We start from the raw sequence: 18,518 nt of genomic DNA on the forward strand, positions 1-18,518 counted from the left end.
GGAGGTGGGAGGGGGGTTCAGGATGGGGAACACGTGTACGCCCGTGGCGGATTCATGTTGATGTGTGGCAGAACCAATACAACATTGTAAAGTAAAAATAAATTAAAAAAAAAAAAAGAACCTGAGCGGGGGCGGGGGGGGGGCGGAATAGGATCCCATTTTTAGTGGTCATAAAATACTTATTTTTAAAGAGTGTAACTGCATCTTTGACAGATTAATGGGTATTGAACATAGTATCTTTTGTTTTCTTTTTCATTCGCAACTTTGTACATGGGGGAATCATTAAAGGAGATTGGGACTTTCAGGCTAAATTTCTGGCAAGAAAAGCTGTAAAAGCTGCCATCTGTAAACATCTTTGAGTAAGAAATGCATCTTCCAAAATATCAACTTACATCACTAGCAATCTCTCTTGATGCCTTGGCTGCTTGGATTGGAATGGCATCCAAACGCAAGTCATAACCTTCCTTCCTGGACTCTTCCAAAGCAAGTTTATAGAGTTTCTGTAGAAAGAGAATTAATCCATCAGTGCTCCTTTTGTAAAAACTGAAGCTATTTATTATTAAGCTTTATCTGTCCTCATTTAAACTACAGAAACAGATCCACAAAGTTAAGTATTAGTGTGGGTTTGTAGAAAACTATGTTTCATAGGTGCTCAAGGATTTTAAGGCACATGGTTTAAACTTTTTTATTGATTAGCAAATTACAAAAGTTTTCAGGGAGGAATCAGTATCTGGTTGCTAAAATTCTGTTTTGCCAAACAAGCACATGCAAAAAAGTCCCAACTGCTTATTATCACAATTTTAATATAAAAGAAAGGCCACCTTAATGACAAAGAAGGAGAAAAATAAGTATGGTTGTTTCTAAATTGAATATATTTGGATTTAAGAACAACTCAATGTGTTGTTCTTGTTTTTTTCCCATTTTTGCCATGGACTATCATCACAGACTATGATCAATCTGTAGATTAGGGTTTCAAAATTACCACTCTAATGAAAAAGTTGGTTCTGAAAGAGTTGCATAGGAAAATGCTTGCAAATGACATTAATTGATAACCAGAACACAATGAAGCAGCAAAAGAATACACAGTACAGAAACTCACTGTGTTCTAAACCCAGTGTCAACCTGCTAAATAGTTGCTGGATAAAATAATGACTTGATGACCACACTGCCCTTAGGGGCGTATAAGGCTTTAGTAGTATAATCCCTTTGGGGATACTTCTCCATAAGCATTTCACTCCATGATGTCATCTTCATAAAAGGCTGGTCTGTTTTGTGGACCCACCACACAGCCCACAATTGAATCAAGAAAATTATTTCTTGAATCAAAGGAGAACTATCTGTTTTAGTGACAATATTGGCTTGCAGTGCATACAATAAATTGGTTAAAACATTTCACCAAGGGAACTGTTACAGTAGCTCATTTTTGCCTCTCTCTTCATGATAAGATCGGTAGGTTACTCACATCACTGTAGTTGATTCGGTTGAGCTTGGCTAGCATGATTTCTGGTGTATCAGGCATGACATGGATTGTTTTCTTGTCATTGTCCCAGGCTTCAGTATATAAGCGCTATGGAAAAAAAAGATGAGAAAAATTATTTTAGAGTTCACATTTTTTTGATTATGTGCTAGTTACCTCTCCTTTGTACAAAGTAGAAATAAAACTAATGAAGTTGCATAAATTCCTACTTTTCAAGTAGATAAATTACTATTTCCCAAAGAATTTAGCTTACTGTTTCATTGACTCTTTTTACTGTTTCTCATGAAAACTTTTTTTAACAGTGCTAAAAGGTATGATTGGGTTGCAGTTTTTAATACCTGTAATTGTGAAATACTTGCAGCACATGGTATTTTTAACAGCTTAATATTCTGAAGTATTACTAAGTATGGTGTTATAATGGGAAAATCACTTTTAAAGGTATCATAAATCCTATGGGAATCTTTAAAATGTAATAACATGTCAGAGTTTTTACTCTGTTCTATGATAAATTCGTATACGTGATGCTGAGGAGTGAAGACTCACCTTATTCATGTTTATAGCATTGTTCTTTGCCAGCACCTGCTCCGGGGAATCAGTTACGCTGGTAAATTTCAGTGTGTCTGGACGCTGGCGGTAGATGTTGTCACTCAGTATCTCTCCAGCCCTCTTGGCTTTAAGTACTTCCACAGAGCCAATTGGAACCCAGCCAATGCCTTTCAACCATTCAAGGTCTGACTTATATAAATTCTGCAAATCAACCAACAAGAAACACAGTTATGATAATAATTAGTTTTTTCAGATTCAGAGTCACAAAATGGATCATACTGTGAGAGAAACACAAAAAGCACTGAACAGGTAAAGCTGCCATCTCAATTAATCACTCATTCATAAGCCTTATTGACTCCTGAGTACATTTTTCCTAAGCATTGCTTGGCATAGAGGATTGTACTAGGAACAACAAAAGATCTTTCTAAAAAGTAAAGACACTGTCCTGCCCTTGAGGGTATTAAAAGATTTTCACTTAAGAGCAGAGTTTCTTTAGCTTTGAAAAAGGTGTTCTAATAGCCCCTCAAAAGACCATATACTTAGACCAACACTGTGTAAGCACTGCAGTAACAAAAATTCTTGCCTTTAAGGAAAAGAGATGAAATTCAATTATAGTCATGAGTTTCAACACACAATAATGTTAAGTTTTGTATATCACACTCTTGATATGCATTTTTAATTGAAATATAATTGACCTATATCAGTTTTAGGTATATGATATCATGATTCAATATATGTGTATATTGCAGAATGATCATCTTCAATATGTCAAGATCCATCACTACACATACCTACACTTTTTTCACTCATGATGGGAAATTTTTAATAAACTCTTACCTTTATTTTCATCTTCAGAAACACAAAATATAAAGTACGTAATGGGGTACTATAGAGAGAATATGTATTTCCTAATTATTGGCTTTCTTTTACTCTCAAAACGGCATGCTAACTGTATTATTAGTGTGCTCAGTCACTCAGTCATGTCCAACTCTTTGTGACTCTATAGACTGTAGCTCCTCCGCCCATGGAATTTCCCAGGCAAGAATACTGGAGTGGGTTTCCATTTCCTCCTCTAGGGGATCTTCCCAACCTAGGGAGCAAACTTGCGTCTCCTGTGTCTCCTGCATTAGCAAGCAGACTCTTAACCACTGCACCACCTGGGAAACCCAGGATTATTTTATTGCACTATTATTATTAACACTAGGAGGCAGAAGCAGCATCGGGAATACTCACATCACTCTGGAGGTCATAGGCTTTCCGAGCATGGATGATGTCATTCTGGTCGGGCAGGCAGGTCCACTCATGCAGAGGATGTTTATAGTCCACATCACTAACCAAAGTCTGACATTTCTTGGCCAAAACAATACCAAGCATGTCCACTGGGCTGCTGAACCTGGTCTTGTATTTTTCAAAATCTTTCTTGTACTCACGGTCACTCTGCATTTTGGCAACGTGGACAGACCACATCATCTTGGGGTCATCATGTATCGCTCGGGCACCAATATGGTGACCCAACTGCTTACGATAAGCTTCTTTGTATTTGTACTGAAAGAGAGAACCCAGTAAACAAGGAGAAAGCACCAAGGTCCCTGCTGCTCTCTCTGTGGTGATGTTTTTCTACAAAATCCTCAGGACTTCAGGGGAGTTTCATCAAACCCGCTACTGTGATGCTCCACATTGGGGCAAGCTTTCTCTTAAAAAAGAAGATGTGGTGCTCATTTCACCTTCACAGAATAACTCCACAGTGATTCCCTTATATTATGCCAGCAAATCATACGTTTTAACAACAAAAAAATGTGATAGAAAAGTGAACATTGAAAGAATGAACTTCAGTTACAGTGACAGCAGTTTCTCAGAAGTCAGTCATGTGGGCAGACCGAACTGAGAACATATTGGAGGGATGTGTTTATAATGGGTCATTACTTTTCTTCTTTTAAGGCATTCTGCATAATAATTGGCAAGGAGTAGTTTTAAAATGGGCAATTCTTGTTGGTAATGAGCATAGCGTTTCAGTTTTGCAAGATGAAAAAGTTTTGAAAGTCTGTTGTACAACAGTGTAAATATACTTATGGACTATATACTGAAAGTGGTAAATGGTTATTCAATTTTATTATGATTTAAAAGAAAAACCTACCAAAATGGACAATTTTGCTACTCTTGGATTAATATTTAAGTTGTACAGGAACCTCACATATTCATTTTTAGGGTAAAGGAATATTGATTTTTGTGGACCCCACAGCAAAGAAATATTTAACATTTTTGCTATTTTATGTCCATTCTCAAGTCAAGGGGAAGAACTCAGTGAAACCTGTTTCTTTCCTGGCATCTTTGCCTTGAGTGTAGCCTGAGGAGAGCTCATGAGAATTTATGAGTAGCTCAACATATGCCCACTTAACTTTGCTCAAGGTACTCAGTCTTACTAAGCAAGGACCAAAAGAGCATCAAAGGAACCACAACCCAGTGTATCTCTATGAAACTTGGACAGGTGACTGACTGTCTCAAAGCCTCAATTTATTTGACTATGCAATGAAGGCAGGTGGGTGGATGATGACTACAGAGACTCTCAGCTGTGTTCCAAGAGTGTGATGCCCTATGCAGGTGGCTGGGCTGTTGGTAACAGATGGAAGCATGTGATCAGCTCTTACGTCACTCGCAATCTCCCGGGAGGCCTTGGCAGCCACGATAGGAATGGCGTCACTTCTTAAGTCATATCCTTCTTTCTTGGCTTCTTCCATGGCCTGGCGATAGAGGTTCTGAGGAAAGAAGTAGTAACTTTTAGACACAGTGCTCACTTTCATTCTAAAAATATGTTAATATTTCCATCAAAGGAAGACTGTGATGAAAGGAAGACTACTTTTGGATACAGAACAAAAACTAGTATGTTCAGCCTTAAAAAAATTTTTTTTACAAGATCTCTTTTACTTCTTACTTACACAGTGTGCAAGTTATTTGTTGAACTTGAAATTTTACTTTTAGCAGGTTTAACTCCTTCAAATTGTACTCATTATTAACTCTGAAATGTGCTTGAATTTGCTCAGCATTTGTTCTTTTCATGAAATTACCAAAAATGTCTGTTTATTTAACTGCAAGTTTGAATTAGGATCAATTTTACCAGCAGAGAATATGATATAATAACAACACTACCGCCATGAGCATGTACCTGTATTCCAACAGTGCTAAGCTAAGGATCATCCACTGTTTCGGAATATCTTTGTTAACACTATTTGCTCTCTATTCATTTTGTTGATTGCTGGCAATTGCTAGCAGACAGAGGGGTAGCAGGAACCAGGGATTTATGAGTCAAAAGGACAAAACTGATGAAATTATAATAATTTCTTTATGAATTGGCAAAATACCCACTATTCAGTTTCTGTGGCAAGACAGACATACACAGAAGTTAGAACATAGGTATTCCAATGGGAACACAGCTTGAGAACCACTGTATTAAGTCATCTCTACCTGTAATATTTAGTCTTTTTTAACTTGTGAACCATTACAAGAATTTAATTCTTAATTAGTAATAATTTTAAAATAACTTTTAGAGTTTGAGAAGGATGTAATTGAATGTTTTTAATGTGGATTATTAATATGTGACAATTCACATTCTCTTATGTTGCAACTTTTTACAAGGAAAAGCTAAAGTAGACAAGAATAAATTTAATGTATTTGAGATAAAATCCCAAGGGAGGGCATTTGTTCTTAAAAATTTCTAGAAACGTTTATTTTGTAACTAGAGAATCAAATACTCTTATACTTTATATTTTTCCTTTGAACGATAAATTCTCAAGTTTGCCCTTATGTATAAGTGGGAAAAAATGTGCTTGAATCATTTTGTGGCTTCAGGCCAAACATTTTATTCTTTCAACAATGGAAAAAGAGGCCGGGCTTCAAGGAAAACACTTTTAGTGTCATCAAGTCTACGTTTTAAAGAATGTCTAGTAAGTTTAAACATTCCAAGAGAACTAGAACAGGTAAATGTGAGTTTAAGACAAAAAAAAGAAGATATGGTTGCTTTTTTATTTTGTTTACTAAGTATGACGTGAAGGTATCATTGGTAATGGGTTGAGAAGAAATTCACATGGGCCATTCTAAAATCTAATCTTCAAAGACAGTCTTTAGGGAATTAACATAATTATGCAATTTAAAAGAAATAAATCCAGCTGAAAATTTGAGAAGTAAAAAAAAATAGCCTAATTTCCTCTCAGCAGTCTGAAAAAAAAAAGAAAGAAATCCTACTTCATCTGACCTAATTTTAATAAAAGGGAGAGGCTTAAAAGCATCATTACCCTTTGGCATAGAAACTAACAGCATCTGTCTAGGGTGAGGCAGAACATCTGGGAAAAGCTAATCCAACAGAGAAGCTCTGTGGCCAAGAGAAAAATTGTTCATTCAAAATTGACTGAAGCCAAGATCAGTCAAATACTTATGATCAGGCTTGTCCTTGGGCCTTTTTATAGTGCTAGACAAAAGGAAACTGAGTCCTCTTCATTTATACTTGATGTGCCTCTTCTTCAGGGCTACATGATAGGCAAAAGTAATTAACAGGAGTAAAATAATGAATGTGGTCAGGACTTGAAAATGAGTACTTAAAATTTCCAGTGTTCTCAAATTAAAGGCAACTCCACCCTCTTTTTTTTTTTTTTTTTTGAATGAAGATACACAGAAGCATGTAAGAAATCAACATTCATCTTGAATGAACCAGGTAATTCTTGACCTTGATGAGAACAATTGGGTAAGAAACTGTTTCCTATTCTGCAAAGATATGTGGGGCTGCAAAGATATTTAGTGGGGCTGGAGACAGTAGGTTAAAAAATGTTTTTTTATTGTTCTCTTACAGTTTTGAGATGGATGAATTCAAGAATTCTTATTTCAGTTCTTGTAAATGTGGTTATTTTTAGCATAAATCAAATAAACAGGCTATTTTAAGCATAGATTAAATAAAACTAATTTTCATGGTGACTTGAGTGTAAAGGGAAGAAATTAGTTTATTAAGCAGTTATTATGTGCCAGGCCCCACCCAGGACGTACTACACATACTACCCTATCTAGCCATCATAAAAATTTTTCAATAGCCATTTTTATTTCATTTTACAGATGAGATGACTAAAGGAAACTCACTGAACAAATTTTGAAGCAAGTACTAACCCGATAAATGGCAGTAATTATTTAAATTAAAATCACAATATGATTTAATCATTAATAGTTGACTTTGAGAGTTTTTCCCCCATACTCATGACATGGAGATATTTTTGTATTTATCTGTTTTTTCTATTTTTTTTTATTGAAGTATAGTATGGATGTAAGAGTTGGACCATAAAGAAGGTTATGAACCGAAGAACTGATGCTTTTGAACTGTGGTGCTGAAGAAGACTCTTAAGAGGCCTTTGGACAGCAAGGAGATAAACCAGTCAATCCTAAAGGAAATCAACCCCAAATATTCATTGCAAGGACTGATGCTGAAGCTGAAGCTCCAACACACTGGCCACCTGATGTGAAGAACAGACTCACTGGAAAAAGACCCTAATTCTGGGAAAGATTGAGGCCAAGAGGAAAAGGGAGTGACAGAGGACAAGATGGTTGGATAGCATCACTGACTCAGTGGACATGAGTTTGAGCAAACTCTGGGAGATAGTGGAGAACAGGGAAGCCTGGCATGTAGCATTTCATGGGGTCACAAAGAGTTGGACACGACTTAGCAACTGAACAACAATAAATAGTTGATTTAATAATACAATGATATATGTTATTTTCTTCTATAACTATTTTTGAATACAAGGATACATATATTCATGGTAGGTTACAGACAAAAATAAATAAATAAAACTAAGCTAACTGGTCAATATGTGAATTAAACCCATAATTCTGACCTTTCTGCTACATCAGCAAAATCAACATGGTCAGGTTCAAATAAACAGTCTTACCTCACTATAATTTATTTTATTTTGTCTTGCCAATGTAATTTCAGGTGTATCAGGCATCATGTGGATTTGAGTCTTGTCTTTGTCCCAGGCTTCTGTGTATAAGCGCTGTGAAGGATAAAAAAGGTTATTGAATTAGGAAAACAATGGTTGTTGTAAACAGAGGTTTCTAACTTTGTGATCATGACAAAAGTTGAAAGTTACCATCCTTACTATCTGGGCTGTGTGCTGTACACCAACATTCTTCGATCTCTTTGATGTTACAATATATATAGTCACTAAATATAAGTGTAGGATAAGATATGAAAAGAAAATGTGTGTGTATTTTGTTACAAGACCACCTACACTTCGATTAGATTAAAAGCAAGTACTATCTAAGCATGTATACACATCTATATGTACCAAGGTTATATCAGCAAATCCATCCCATGATTTTGTTTGTTTATTGGCTGCAGATGTACCTGTTATGCCATGTCTAGATTTCTTTTTGATAAATGTCATAAAGACTTGCACCTGACTTGTTTGTTCTATATTTACTTAGGTAAGTACAAAACAAGAAAAAAAAAAAAACCTTGATATCAAACATGTATAACTGTTAGACTTAAAACAATTTAAACACCAAACAGTTGTCCTACTTCTATTTCACAAGAGATATCAAAGCAGAAGTTTCTACATACATTTTGAGATACCCAACCAAATCCCCATACACAGGATGTCAATTGGATAAAACAAAAAAGACTTAGCTAGTCATAGATATTCTCAAAGACATACAGCCATACTTTATTTTCCCCCAAATTGAGGGCTCACCTTGTTCATGTTGATGGCATTGTTCTTGGCTAGCACCTGTTCCAGGGAATCAGGCACACTGGTGAATTTCAGCGTGTCTGGACGCTGGCGGTAGAGGTTATCACTAAGTATCTCTGCAGCTCTCTTGCACTTGACCACATCCACAGACCCAATGGGGACCCAACCAATGCCTCTCAGCCACTGGAGATCTGATTTATAAATGTTCTGGTGAGATCAAACACAAAAGCAAGGATTACTGAAACTGTTTTGGCACTTGATTTCAAAAATGAATGCAAAGGACTGGAAAATGTGGATAGGCAAACTTTATGTCTATGTCTTTTAACATATGAAGCCCAATAGGATATAGTTCATGGTATTATGTTCTCTCTAAAAGAAAAGCAAAGCACAGTAAATTAAGGGTGGGGAGGAAAAAAACATTATTCTTTTCCTGAGGGCTTTACTAATCCTAGACCATTATCTGCGTATTTACTATGTATTACCATCATAAGCATGGTCAACAGCGGTATTTAATGGGTCTCAGCACTTACATCACTCTGGAGGTCGTAGGCCTGCCGAGCATGGATGACATCGCTCTGGTCGGGCAGGCACGTCCACTGGTGCAGGTAGTTCCTGTAGTCTATGTCACTGACCAAGGTCTGGCACTTCTTGGCCAGCACCACCCCCAGCATGTCCACTGGGCTGCTGAACTTGGTCTTCCACTTCTCAAAGTCCTTCTTGTACTCCCGGTCACTCTGGATCTTGGCCACGTGCATGGACCACATCATCTTGGGGTCATCTTTGATGTCCCGGGCTCCAATGTGGTGGCCGAGCTGCTTGCGGTAACCATCTTTGTATTTATACTGAAATAAAAGTAGTCATTTAAAAAAATAAAAATGAATGAAAAGGCCTAAAAGTTTTATTAATATAAAACTCTATTTTAAAATTGGTAATTCTTGTAGAGAAATGAATCATCTGAATATCAACTTATCTCCTCATCCTAAACTCTGACTAGACTTCACAGCAATACTCTAATGGGAAGCAGGCCAAACGACATAGTTCTATGGTTTGCAGATGTTAAGTCTCTGGAAATAAAGGCAGCAACACTTTTCAGAAAATCAACTGGAGTTAATACAGCCTTTTTTTTTTTTTTTTTTTAATCTTGGGCCAGTGAAATCGTTAACCCAGAAGTTTTACGTGTGATTTTGAGAATGCTACTCCTGAGTGCACGGGAACCATTTTACCCCCAACCCGCTGCACCCCTCCCAAATGCGGCTCTGCCGACTTTCACTGATTTACAGGACTCCCGAAACGGACTGGCTTGTGTTTCCGTCCTTGCATACCTGGTCTATTGGAGATGAAATTTGGGTGAGGTTTGTTGGGATTCCTTGAGGGGGAAAAATAGATTATATGACTTTAAGAAAGTGGTGTGTTGTTGGTGGCAGTAAGAGCTGAATGTGGATTATCTTCTGTCCACTTCAGGGAACAACATTACACAAATCCTAGCATATATTTACAGAAGTCTGAATTCTCCACCAAAGGTACTTCTTTCAGAGACAGCAGAAAGAGAAATCAGGCTCACTATATTGTTGGTTTAGGATGTCATAAAACTCTTTTTTCATTTAAAAATAACTCAAAAGGAAGCACTTATAGTAGTTTTTCAAAGAAAGGATTGGCAAAAATCCCGAGCAGGTTTTAGTTCAGTTCAGTTGCTCAGTCATGTCCGACTCTTTGCAACCCCATGAACTGCAGCACGCCAGGCCTCCCTGTCCATCACCAACTCCTGGAGTTCACCCAAACTCATGTCCATCGAGTCGGTGATGCCATCCAGCCATCTCATCCTCTGTCATCCCCTTCTCCTCCTGCCTCCAATCCCTCCCAGGATCAGGGTCTTTTCCAATGAGTCAGTTCTTCACATCAGATGACCAAAGTATTGGAGTTTCAGCTTCAGCATCAGTCCTTCCAATGAATATTCAGGACTGATTTTCTTTAGGATTGACTGGTTGGATCTCCTTGCAGTCCAAGGGACTTTCAAAAGTCTTCTCCAAAACCACAGTTCAAAAGCATCAATTCTTCGGCATTCAGCTTTCTTTATAGTCCAACTCTCATATCCATACATGACTATTGGAAAAACCATAGCTTTGACTAGACGGACCTTTGTCAGCAAAGTAATGTCTGTTTTGTAATATGCTATCTAGGTTGGTCATAGTATGAAAGGGCAAAAAGATACAAACAAATGTAGATTCAAATTCTTTTTTTTTTTTCTGAAGTTTAGGATACTTGCTCTGCCTATGGGGTCTGAATACTAAAATCTTTTGGAGTTAAATTATTAAAGGGCTTTACAAATGAAAGACTTCATTTAAAGCACAATAAATGTGCTTTAACTGACACCCAGAAGAAGCATGCTATTGTAATACTGACTCTGCCCTCCCACCCCAACCAGTCATGTGTATCTGTATATCCATGGAGTGTTGGTACTCACATCACTGATGATGTCCCTGGAGGCCTTGGCTGCCACGATCGGGATGGCATCACTTCTCAAGTCATAGCCTTTCTTCTTTGCTTCTTCGTTGGCGAGTTTGTACAGAGTCTATAGGAGGAAAGTCAGAGTTAAAGCAGGTTTGACAGTGAAAGTTTTGATGGCAACAATCTGGAGTTTATCAAGTGACATATCACAAAATTTAAAAAAGGAAAGGCTCTGGAAACAACTTCCTAGCGGTATTGGAAAGCAAATAAATTATATTTTACCAAAAAACTCTGTAGCATAAGAAACAAATGAAATATATCAATGATTATTAACATACAATAATCTATTATTTATATCATTATAGATTTATATATAATATGTAGGTTATATGATATATTATGTATACCAACATAGATTAATATAATTTAGTGATATAGGTTGATGAACAAAGCATCAATTTATACATCTTAAGTGAAAAGAAACCTGCAGGACAATATGTTTAATATTACTCATTTGATAAAAAATAACATTTATATACTCTTATTCATTATTAAAAATTTTTGACAATCATATGATATTTTATAATATTTAAAAAACAAATGAGAAAACGATCAAAGCACAACTTAAAGTTAACTTGAGTACAATCACAACTTTAAGATTCTAACTTTTGGCTGCCTCATGTTAGTAAAACATGCACCTATAAAATTGCATTTTACTTAAAAAAATAGTAATTAGCCTTGTCAACAGAGAACACGTTTTTCTAATGCCTAAGGTTCTCTTCCTATAAAAAGAGCTTGATTATTTCATTTCCCCCTGCTCCCTTTACGAAAATATGCCCAGTGCCCTCCTCTGCATATCTCCATGCTCTAAGCAGGATTCACCCCCGAGGGAAGTGGAGCTGACTCTCCTGCTCCAGCGTGGCCTATACTTGGATGAGGAACCCAATTCTGGGGTTCACTTAGCAAGTTCATTTGGCTCTCATACAAACGTGCCCTTGAAACTAACTTTAGTAATAAAAGATGTGAGATTTTGACTTCTAGTTTCATTGCTTTGCTTTCCTTCTCAATTCCACTCAGGATCCAGGTGGGAAAGGGTTACGTATTATTAGAGGCCCCCTTGGTTGGGCTGCCAGATTTAACAAATAGGAAGATAGCATGCCAAGCTCAACTTGAATTTCAGATAAACAGCAAATAATGTTTTCATATAAATAATATATCAGTATTACATTTGGTCATACTACCCCTTGGAAATGCCAAAAATACTCTCCAGTTGCACTGACTCACACCAGTAAAGACCATAAATGGAAAAGATAACGTGACTTCAGTTTTCCCCTGGAATCCTATAGCATATGATATTCAACTACAGATGAAAGGTTGGATGGGCTGAGTGTTCATATCACAGAGTTATACCCTCCAGGACAGCTGAGATCCAAGATTCTTCATAAAAGTAAGTGTAGAAAACAACTACAATGACAACCACAAGTATGGCCCCACAAGATTTTCCCCTACCTCACTGTAGTTGAGTTTGTTCTGCCTTGCCAGCATGATCTCTGGAGTATCAGGCATTATGTGAATTTGAGTCTTGTCTTTGTCCCAGGCCTCTGTGTATAAGCGCTATCAAAGAATATGTTGATAGAAAAGAAAGAACATGTTATAGAAGACCATTTGAAACAGAATTACAAAAAGTCAATTAAAGCAGGAATGTTATTGACCTAATTAGGAAAAAATAAATCAGACTAAGATATAGAGTATTCAACTGAGGTTTGAGTCTTAATGATAGTTATCAGGGTTACAACCGAGGATAATAGAAATTACTTAGAGGATTTCAAGTATGTCATTTAGGTGGTAAACAGACCCCACACTTGCATGGACAATTTTAACTCCACTAGTGATTAATGTCTCAGAACCTCTTTTTGCATCTTGGAGAAGCTTGAGGCAGCTGGAGCTCACCTTGTTCATGTTGATGGCGTTGTTCTTGGCCAGCACCTGCTCCAGGGAATCAGGCACACTGGTGAATTTCAGCGTGTCTGGAGGCTGACGGTAGAGGTTATCACTCAGTATCTCTGCAGCTCTCTTGCACTTGACCACATCCACAGACTCAATAGGGACCCAGCCAATGCCCCTCAGCCACTGGAGATCGGACTTGTAAACATTCTGTGAGGAGGAAAAAGGCAGGAACTCTTCAGCAAGATTGAAAAATTTAGGGTCAAGATACAAATAGAATCAATAATAAAGTACGATTCTGGTTGTTGCTTTTATAGAAAACAGGCTCGTTGTATTAGACAAACCAGCAGAGGAAGTATGTTGAAAAATGACCCAGAAAAGTAACAAAAAATGATAAAATATTTCAGGTTGTTAGGACAGGAGTAATTGAAAAGAGTATCTTCTGTCAGCCAGTTCATTGGATGTTCACTCTGTGTCAACAGGAAAAGAAGCTAACCCAGAGAAAGAGAAACTGCGCAAACATCCAGCTACAGGCTTTCTGTAAATAAATGCTGCTGCTGCTGCTGCTAAGTCGCTTCAGTCGTGTCCAACTCTGTGCGACCCCATAGATGGCAGCTCACCAGGCTCCCCCGTCCCTGGATTCTCCAGGCAAGAACGCTGGAGTAGGTTGCCATTTCCTTCTCCAATGCATGAAAGTGAAAAGGGAAAGTGAAGTCGCTCAGTCGTGTCCGACTCTTCGCGATCCCATGGACTGCAGCCTACCAGGCTCCTCCATCCATGGGATTTTCCAGGCAAGAGGACTGGAGTGGGGTGCTATTGCCTTCTCCGAAATAAATGTTAATAAATGTTCTTTCTAGTCAAAAGAAACACTATGCAGCTATTAAAAGCCTATTTTAAAGAATATCAGTGACTTGTAGAAATGTCATTAATATGATGCTAACAAAAAAATAGCATAGAAAACAATTATGTGTATTACACGAGCAAGAGAGGGCTTTTTCAGTGGTTGGATTATTATTGCCTTCTATGTGTTTTTTCTTATATTTCAAAAATATCTGTAATGCTCTTTTTTCTAAGCAACAAGAGGTTAAAATGTAATGACAGGACTTCCCTAGAGATGGTTAAGACAGTGCTCCCAATGTAGGGGGCCTGGGTTCAATCCCTGCTCAGGGAACTAAGATTCCACATGTGGCCAGAAAGTAAAAACAAAACAGAACAATAATGACAGAGAACCTCTGAAGCCCAGAGGCAGACCTTTGGCTACTTTAACACTGTTCAAGATTCAGGACAAAAAAATGATCATCTTATTGGTCTGCAACCCAGCTCTTCACCAAATTCTCAGGATGGGAAGCATGGACTCCTTTCCAGAACTGTCTTTCCATGTCTTTATTTGACACTTTAAGTAATTTTTTCTGCTAAAGACTTTCATTCATAACTACTTCACAGTGGTGGAATTGGACCTTTGCCCAGCTCATTTGAAGGATTTTTACCTGGAACAGCATCTAAGTAGAGCATACAGGTGGCTCTTTTACTGTCTAGACTAAAAGCTGGTTGGAATTGCCTTATGCTGAGTAGTTACTGCCCTTTAAATAACAGCAAGAATGAAAACAATAACATTTTACACTTCTGGATTGTTTAACTTTCATATGCTTCCCACATTGTTAAGACTATATCACTATGAGAAGGAGGGGATCTTAAAAGGGCACCTGACAAATGCGGGCAAGTGGTCTGTCAATGTGGTCACTCCATGGGTGAGTTAACTGTTTTTAAGTACCTTCCTTGTGCAGGCAAAGCCTTCTTTGTAAAACACAGGGCTCTGCATCTTGTGGAAGGCTACAGAACACATGTGGGAGTTGCCACAGGCAGGCTACAGTTTCTAGGAACAACCATTTAATGAATAATTATTGCCAATTCATGTTATTCTCCAAAGTCCTCTAATGCTTAGTAATTCCTTCAAACATCTATAAAACATATGCTGCAAAAAATGCGCTTCTCACATCCAGATTGGAGATGGTGCCTCTGCTTCCAATAGGCACTAGGTTCTGTCATTACCTTGTGACTGCTCCACAAAGAGCCCTGCTGAGAGGAGAAAGTGCCAGGGAAATGACCCAATAGCGTCCAGACTCGGTGACTTCTCTTATTTCATAAGAACAACAATCTTGCAGCAGTAGTCTACTAATGATAAACTTATTTGTTTTTCAAGAAAGCTAAAAACAAATCCTTGAGTAACTTTTTAAAAAACAAAAATGTGTTCTTTCCCCCTTAAAAGAATAAAATAAAAGGTCTCCCTGTGGTAGACCTGGAATTCCAATACTGCTTAATTCCAGTTTATTTTTATAAGACTAAGTCCGGTCAGTAAACTTCACTTCCTTGTAAAGCCTAGTAATGTATCCACAATTAAACAGTAAAACTATTCTCTGATTCACATCTCATTCACTAAACAAGAAATCCTAGTTTGAGTAGCCCAGTGAGTTGTTTACGAAGGATGGCTTTCATATGGTTCAATTTCCTTCTGTACACGGCTGTTATAGATGCTGTACTCACGTCACTCTGGAGGTCATAGGCCCGCCGAGCATGGATGACATCGCTCTGGTCGGGCAGGCACGTCCACTGGTGCAGGTAGTTCTTGTAGTCTATGTCACTGACCAAGGTCTGGCACTTCTTGGCCAGCACCACCCCCAGCATGTCCACTGGGCTGCTGAACTTGGTCTTCCACTTCTCAAAGTCCTTCTTGTACTCCCGGTCACTCTGGATCTTGGCCACGTGCATGGACCACATCATCTTGGGGTCATCTTTGATGTCCCGGGCTCCAATGTGGTGGCCGAGCTGCTTGCGGTAACCATCTTTGTATTTGTACTGAAATGAAAATGCACAAACCAGATTTTCATTAGAAGCCTTTAGAGGTCACAAGTCTGTACAAATCATCTTGCTTATATCACAGTTGTAAGCTGATACTTTTGCTAATAAGCACTAACTCAAGGCAGTCGCCTACCTTTCCTCTGGAAGCTTATAGTGGTAATAAAATAGATGGAACTGATATGATTGTAGTGTATACCCCAAATCACCTATGGCCTAGTAATAATGAATAGTTCCTGAGGCAGGACATGAACACAGTGGAGAGGCCATTTGGACCAAGGAACTTGGAGAAATGGGTTAGACACTAAAAGCATATCAGAAAAGAGATGTGCTCAGTGACAAGATGGGTTTAATAAGTAGTAAAATGATTTTCTGGTTTCTGTGAAGATAAAGTCAAGGTCAAGGACTACCTGCAGTAGCAACAGAAAAGAATTTAGTATTTCATAATGGATTCAGACTTTCAGTGATGGTGGCAAATTTGGCATCATTTTGCAAATTGACTAAACTAGGGGAGCTGACATAGCAGCCCAGCTGGTTAGAGCATGTTCCTAATAAAGTCATAGGTTCTCATTCTCATGGAGGAACAGTGTTTTTGTTATTCCATGGCCAATGACATCGTCCTGGAATCCAAGTTAATTACCCAAAATACAAGCTTCTAGTCACAAAGATAACTGAGTGAGAAAGTATAGATGAGTCAGCAGAGGCAATATAGTACAGTAGGAAGGAATGAGATGGACTGGAGTTTCAACTCCACCACCGACTAAGAGTTTGACTTTAGACAAGTTGCTTAAGCAATCCACAAAACAGGGATAATCACAACACTTACATCCTAAGGTAATTATGAAAAATAAGTGACATAATGCATGTAACACTTTTAGCACAGATTTCTCAGTGCTTTTGGTTATTATTACTTTGGTATCTATTATTATTTGCATTCATCCACTTGTAGGAAAGGCCCAATGTATGTAAACTAAAGTAAGTCACTAATATGATCTTTCTACATAAAACACAGTGTATTACCATATTCCCAAATAGTGGGCCTTGAATTTTAGAGCAGTGGTCTGTTCTCCAAGAATCCCCTGAGGTACCAGGGAAGGATGATGGTTTTATTCTGCAAGGTACAAGCCACAAGCCAGAAGCTGGTTAAGGGTGCAAGCTTGGGCTAGTCTGTCTTCTTCTCATAGTCGTATAAGGGTGAATTGTAATGATAAATGTCATATGCATTTCTTGAGTTAAAATGCTATATAAAGCCAGGCCATGATTCTCACTGGGAGAACTTAAGTTTATGAGTCACTCTTTCCATCAGCACTGTGACAATTTTATATAAGTACCTCCAAGCCTGCAGCTATACTCTAACAAATTCCACATGAATGGCTCTCTCTCTGTTCTTGGTGGATCAGCTTTCACTGTAGTACTGTGTCTTAACAGTTATAAAAATTTAATAAACATTCAATTTTTCATTTCCCTCAAAGCTAGATTTTAGAAAAATCCTATGCAAATACATAAGGCTTTGTTTCCAAAAGGCCAGGAAAGTTCTTTTCAAAGATTTAGTTCAGTGAAAATGTCCCTTCAGACTGACCACATACTTGCAGTAAAATCGACAACTCACATCACTGATGATGTCCCTGGAGGCCTTGGCTGCCACAATTGGGATGGCATCACTTCGCAAGTCGTAGCCTTTCTTCTTTGCTTCTTCATGGGCGAGTTTGTACAGATTCTAAATTTGAGCCAAAAAAAAAAAAAAAATCAGTTAGATGTTGACATTCACACCCAAATATTAACAGAGAACTAAAACAATTCACTAAGTTCTACACAGGTAGGTGCCTGTGATCATCTCACTGTTGAGAGTCCTATGCTTTGTGACTTTTTTGGCAAAGTTGAGTCTTAAAAATGATACGGAACATGGTACCTTTGTTTTTCATTTTTAAAGTTATGTTACATTAACTGTATATAGGTATTATTCACTGTTTTAAATTTTTGAGTTTTAACAAGGAATCAGTTTTGGAAAGCTGAAACAAATGGGTCTAGGTGGCAAGAGTGGACAGGAGGAAAACTAATTCAATCTACATTATTTTGCACTAACTCTGTGCTGTGGCAGTGCTTGGTACTTGAGAGCCAAACATGAATATGACCTTTCTCACTTCCAAGATTGCTGGAGAACTGATGGAAAGACTGACGTGGAACAAGCTGCCAAGAAGTCAAACTACAAATGGTGCTTTAACCATATGATTAGAACAAACTCCAGGAAGGAGAAATTGATTCCGAATTGAAAGATCAGGAAGTTTTCAGTGATAAACATGGTTTCCATAGACTGAGATGGCGGTCAAGGGCACAGGGACTTGTATGAATCAAAGTACGGGGGAGGAAAAGTGCAGGGATGTCAAAGGAAGTGGGGGCAGTGCCAGGCAGAGGAAATGGCAACAGGACTGAAAAAAGTCGGAGTTGGGCTGTGAAGGCCTGGCGATACGTTTGTGCTTAACTCTATATGAAATGGGAAAACAACAACAATGTTTGAGGGAGAATGACATCAT

The 18,518-nt window shown here is 38.0% G+C and overlaps 1 protein-coding gene across 16 annotated transcripts in view; it reads right to left on the minus strand.

Moving 5' to 3' along the window:
* The window catches only part of NEB (nebulin), a 208,427-nt gene that overhangs the window by 102,439 nt on the left and 87,470 nt on the right, over positions 1–18,518 (minus strand). For all 16 annotated transcript variants that reach the window (XM_010839994.1, XM_010839993.1, XM_010839991.1 and 13 more), the window contains exons 64-76: positions 17,597–17,704; positions 15,676–15,987; positions 13,141–13,344; positions 12,700–12,804; positions 11,207–11,314; positions 9,276–9,587; positions 8,749–8,952; positions 7,945–8,049; positions 4,669–4,776; positions 3,257–3,568; positions 2,021–2,224; positions 1,463–1,567; positions 393–500 (exon numbers count right to left, since the gene is read on the minus strand). In XM_010839994.1, coding sequence (XP_010838296.1) covers positions 393–500; positions 1,463–1,567; positions 2,021–2,224; positions 3,257–3,568; positions 4,669–4,776; positions 7,945–8,049; positions 8,749–8,952; positions 9,276–9,587; positions 11,207–11,314; positions 12,700–12,804; positions 13,141–13,344; positions 15,676–15,987; positions 17,597–17,704 — 2,295 coding nt within the window. The remainder of the gene's footprint in view (positions 1–392; positions 501–1,462; positions 1,568–2,020; positions 2,225–3,256; positions 3,569–4,668; positions 4,777–7,944; positions 8,050–8,748; positions 8,953–9,275; positions 9,588–11,206; positions 11,315–12,699; positions 12,805–13,140; positions 13,345–15,675; positions 15,988–17,596; positions 17,705–18,518) is intronic.

The sequence above is a fragment of the Bison bison genome, unplaced genomic scaffold (genome assembly GCF_000754665.1).
Source record: "Bison bison bison isolate TAMUID 2011002044 unplaced genomic scaffold, Bison_UMD1.0 scf7180017864139, whole genome shotgun sequence".
Taxonomy (NCBI): domain Eukaryota; kingdom Metazoa; phylum Chordata; class Mammalia; order Artiodactyla; family Bovidae; genus Bison; species Bison bison.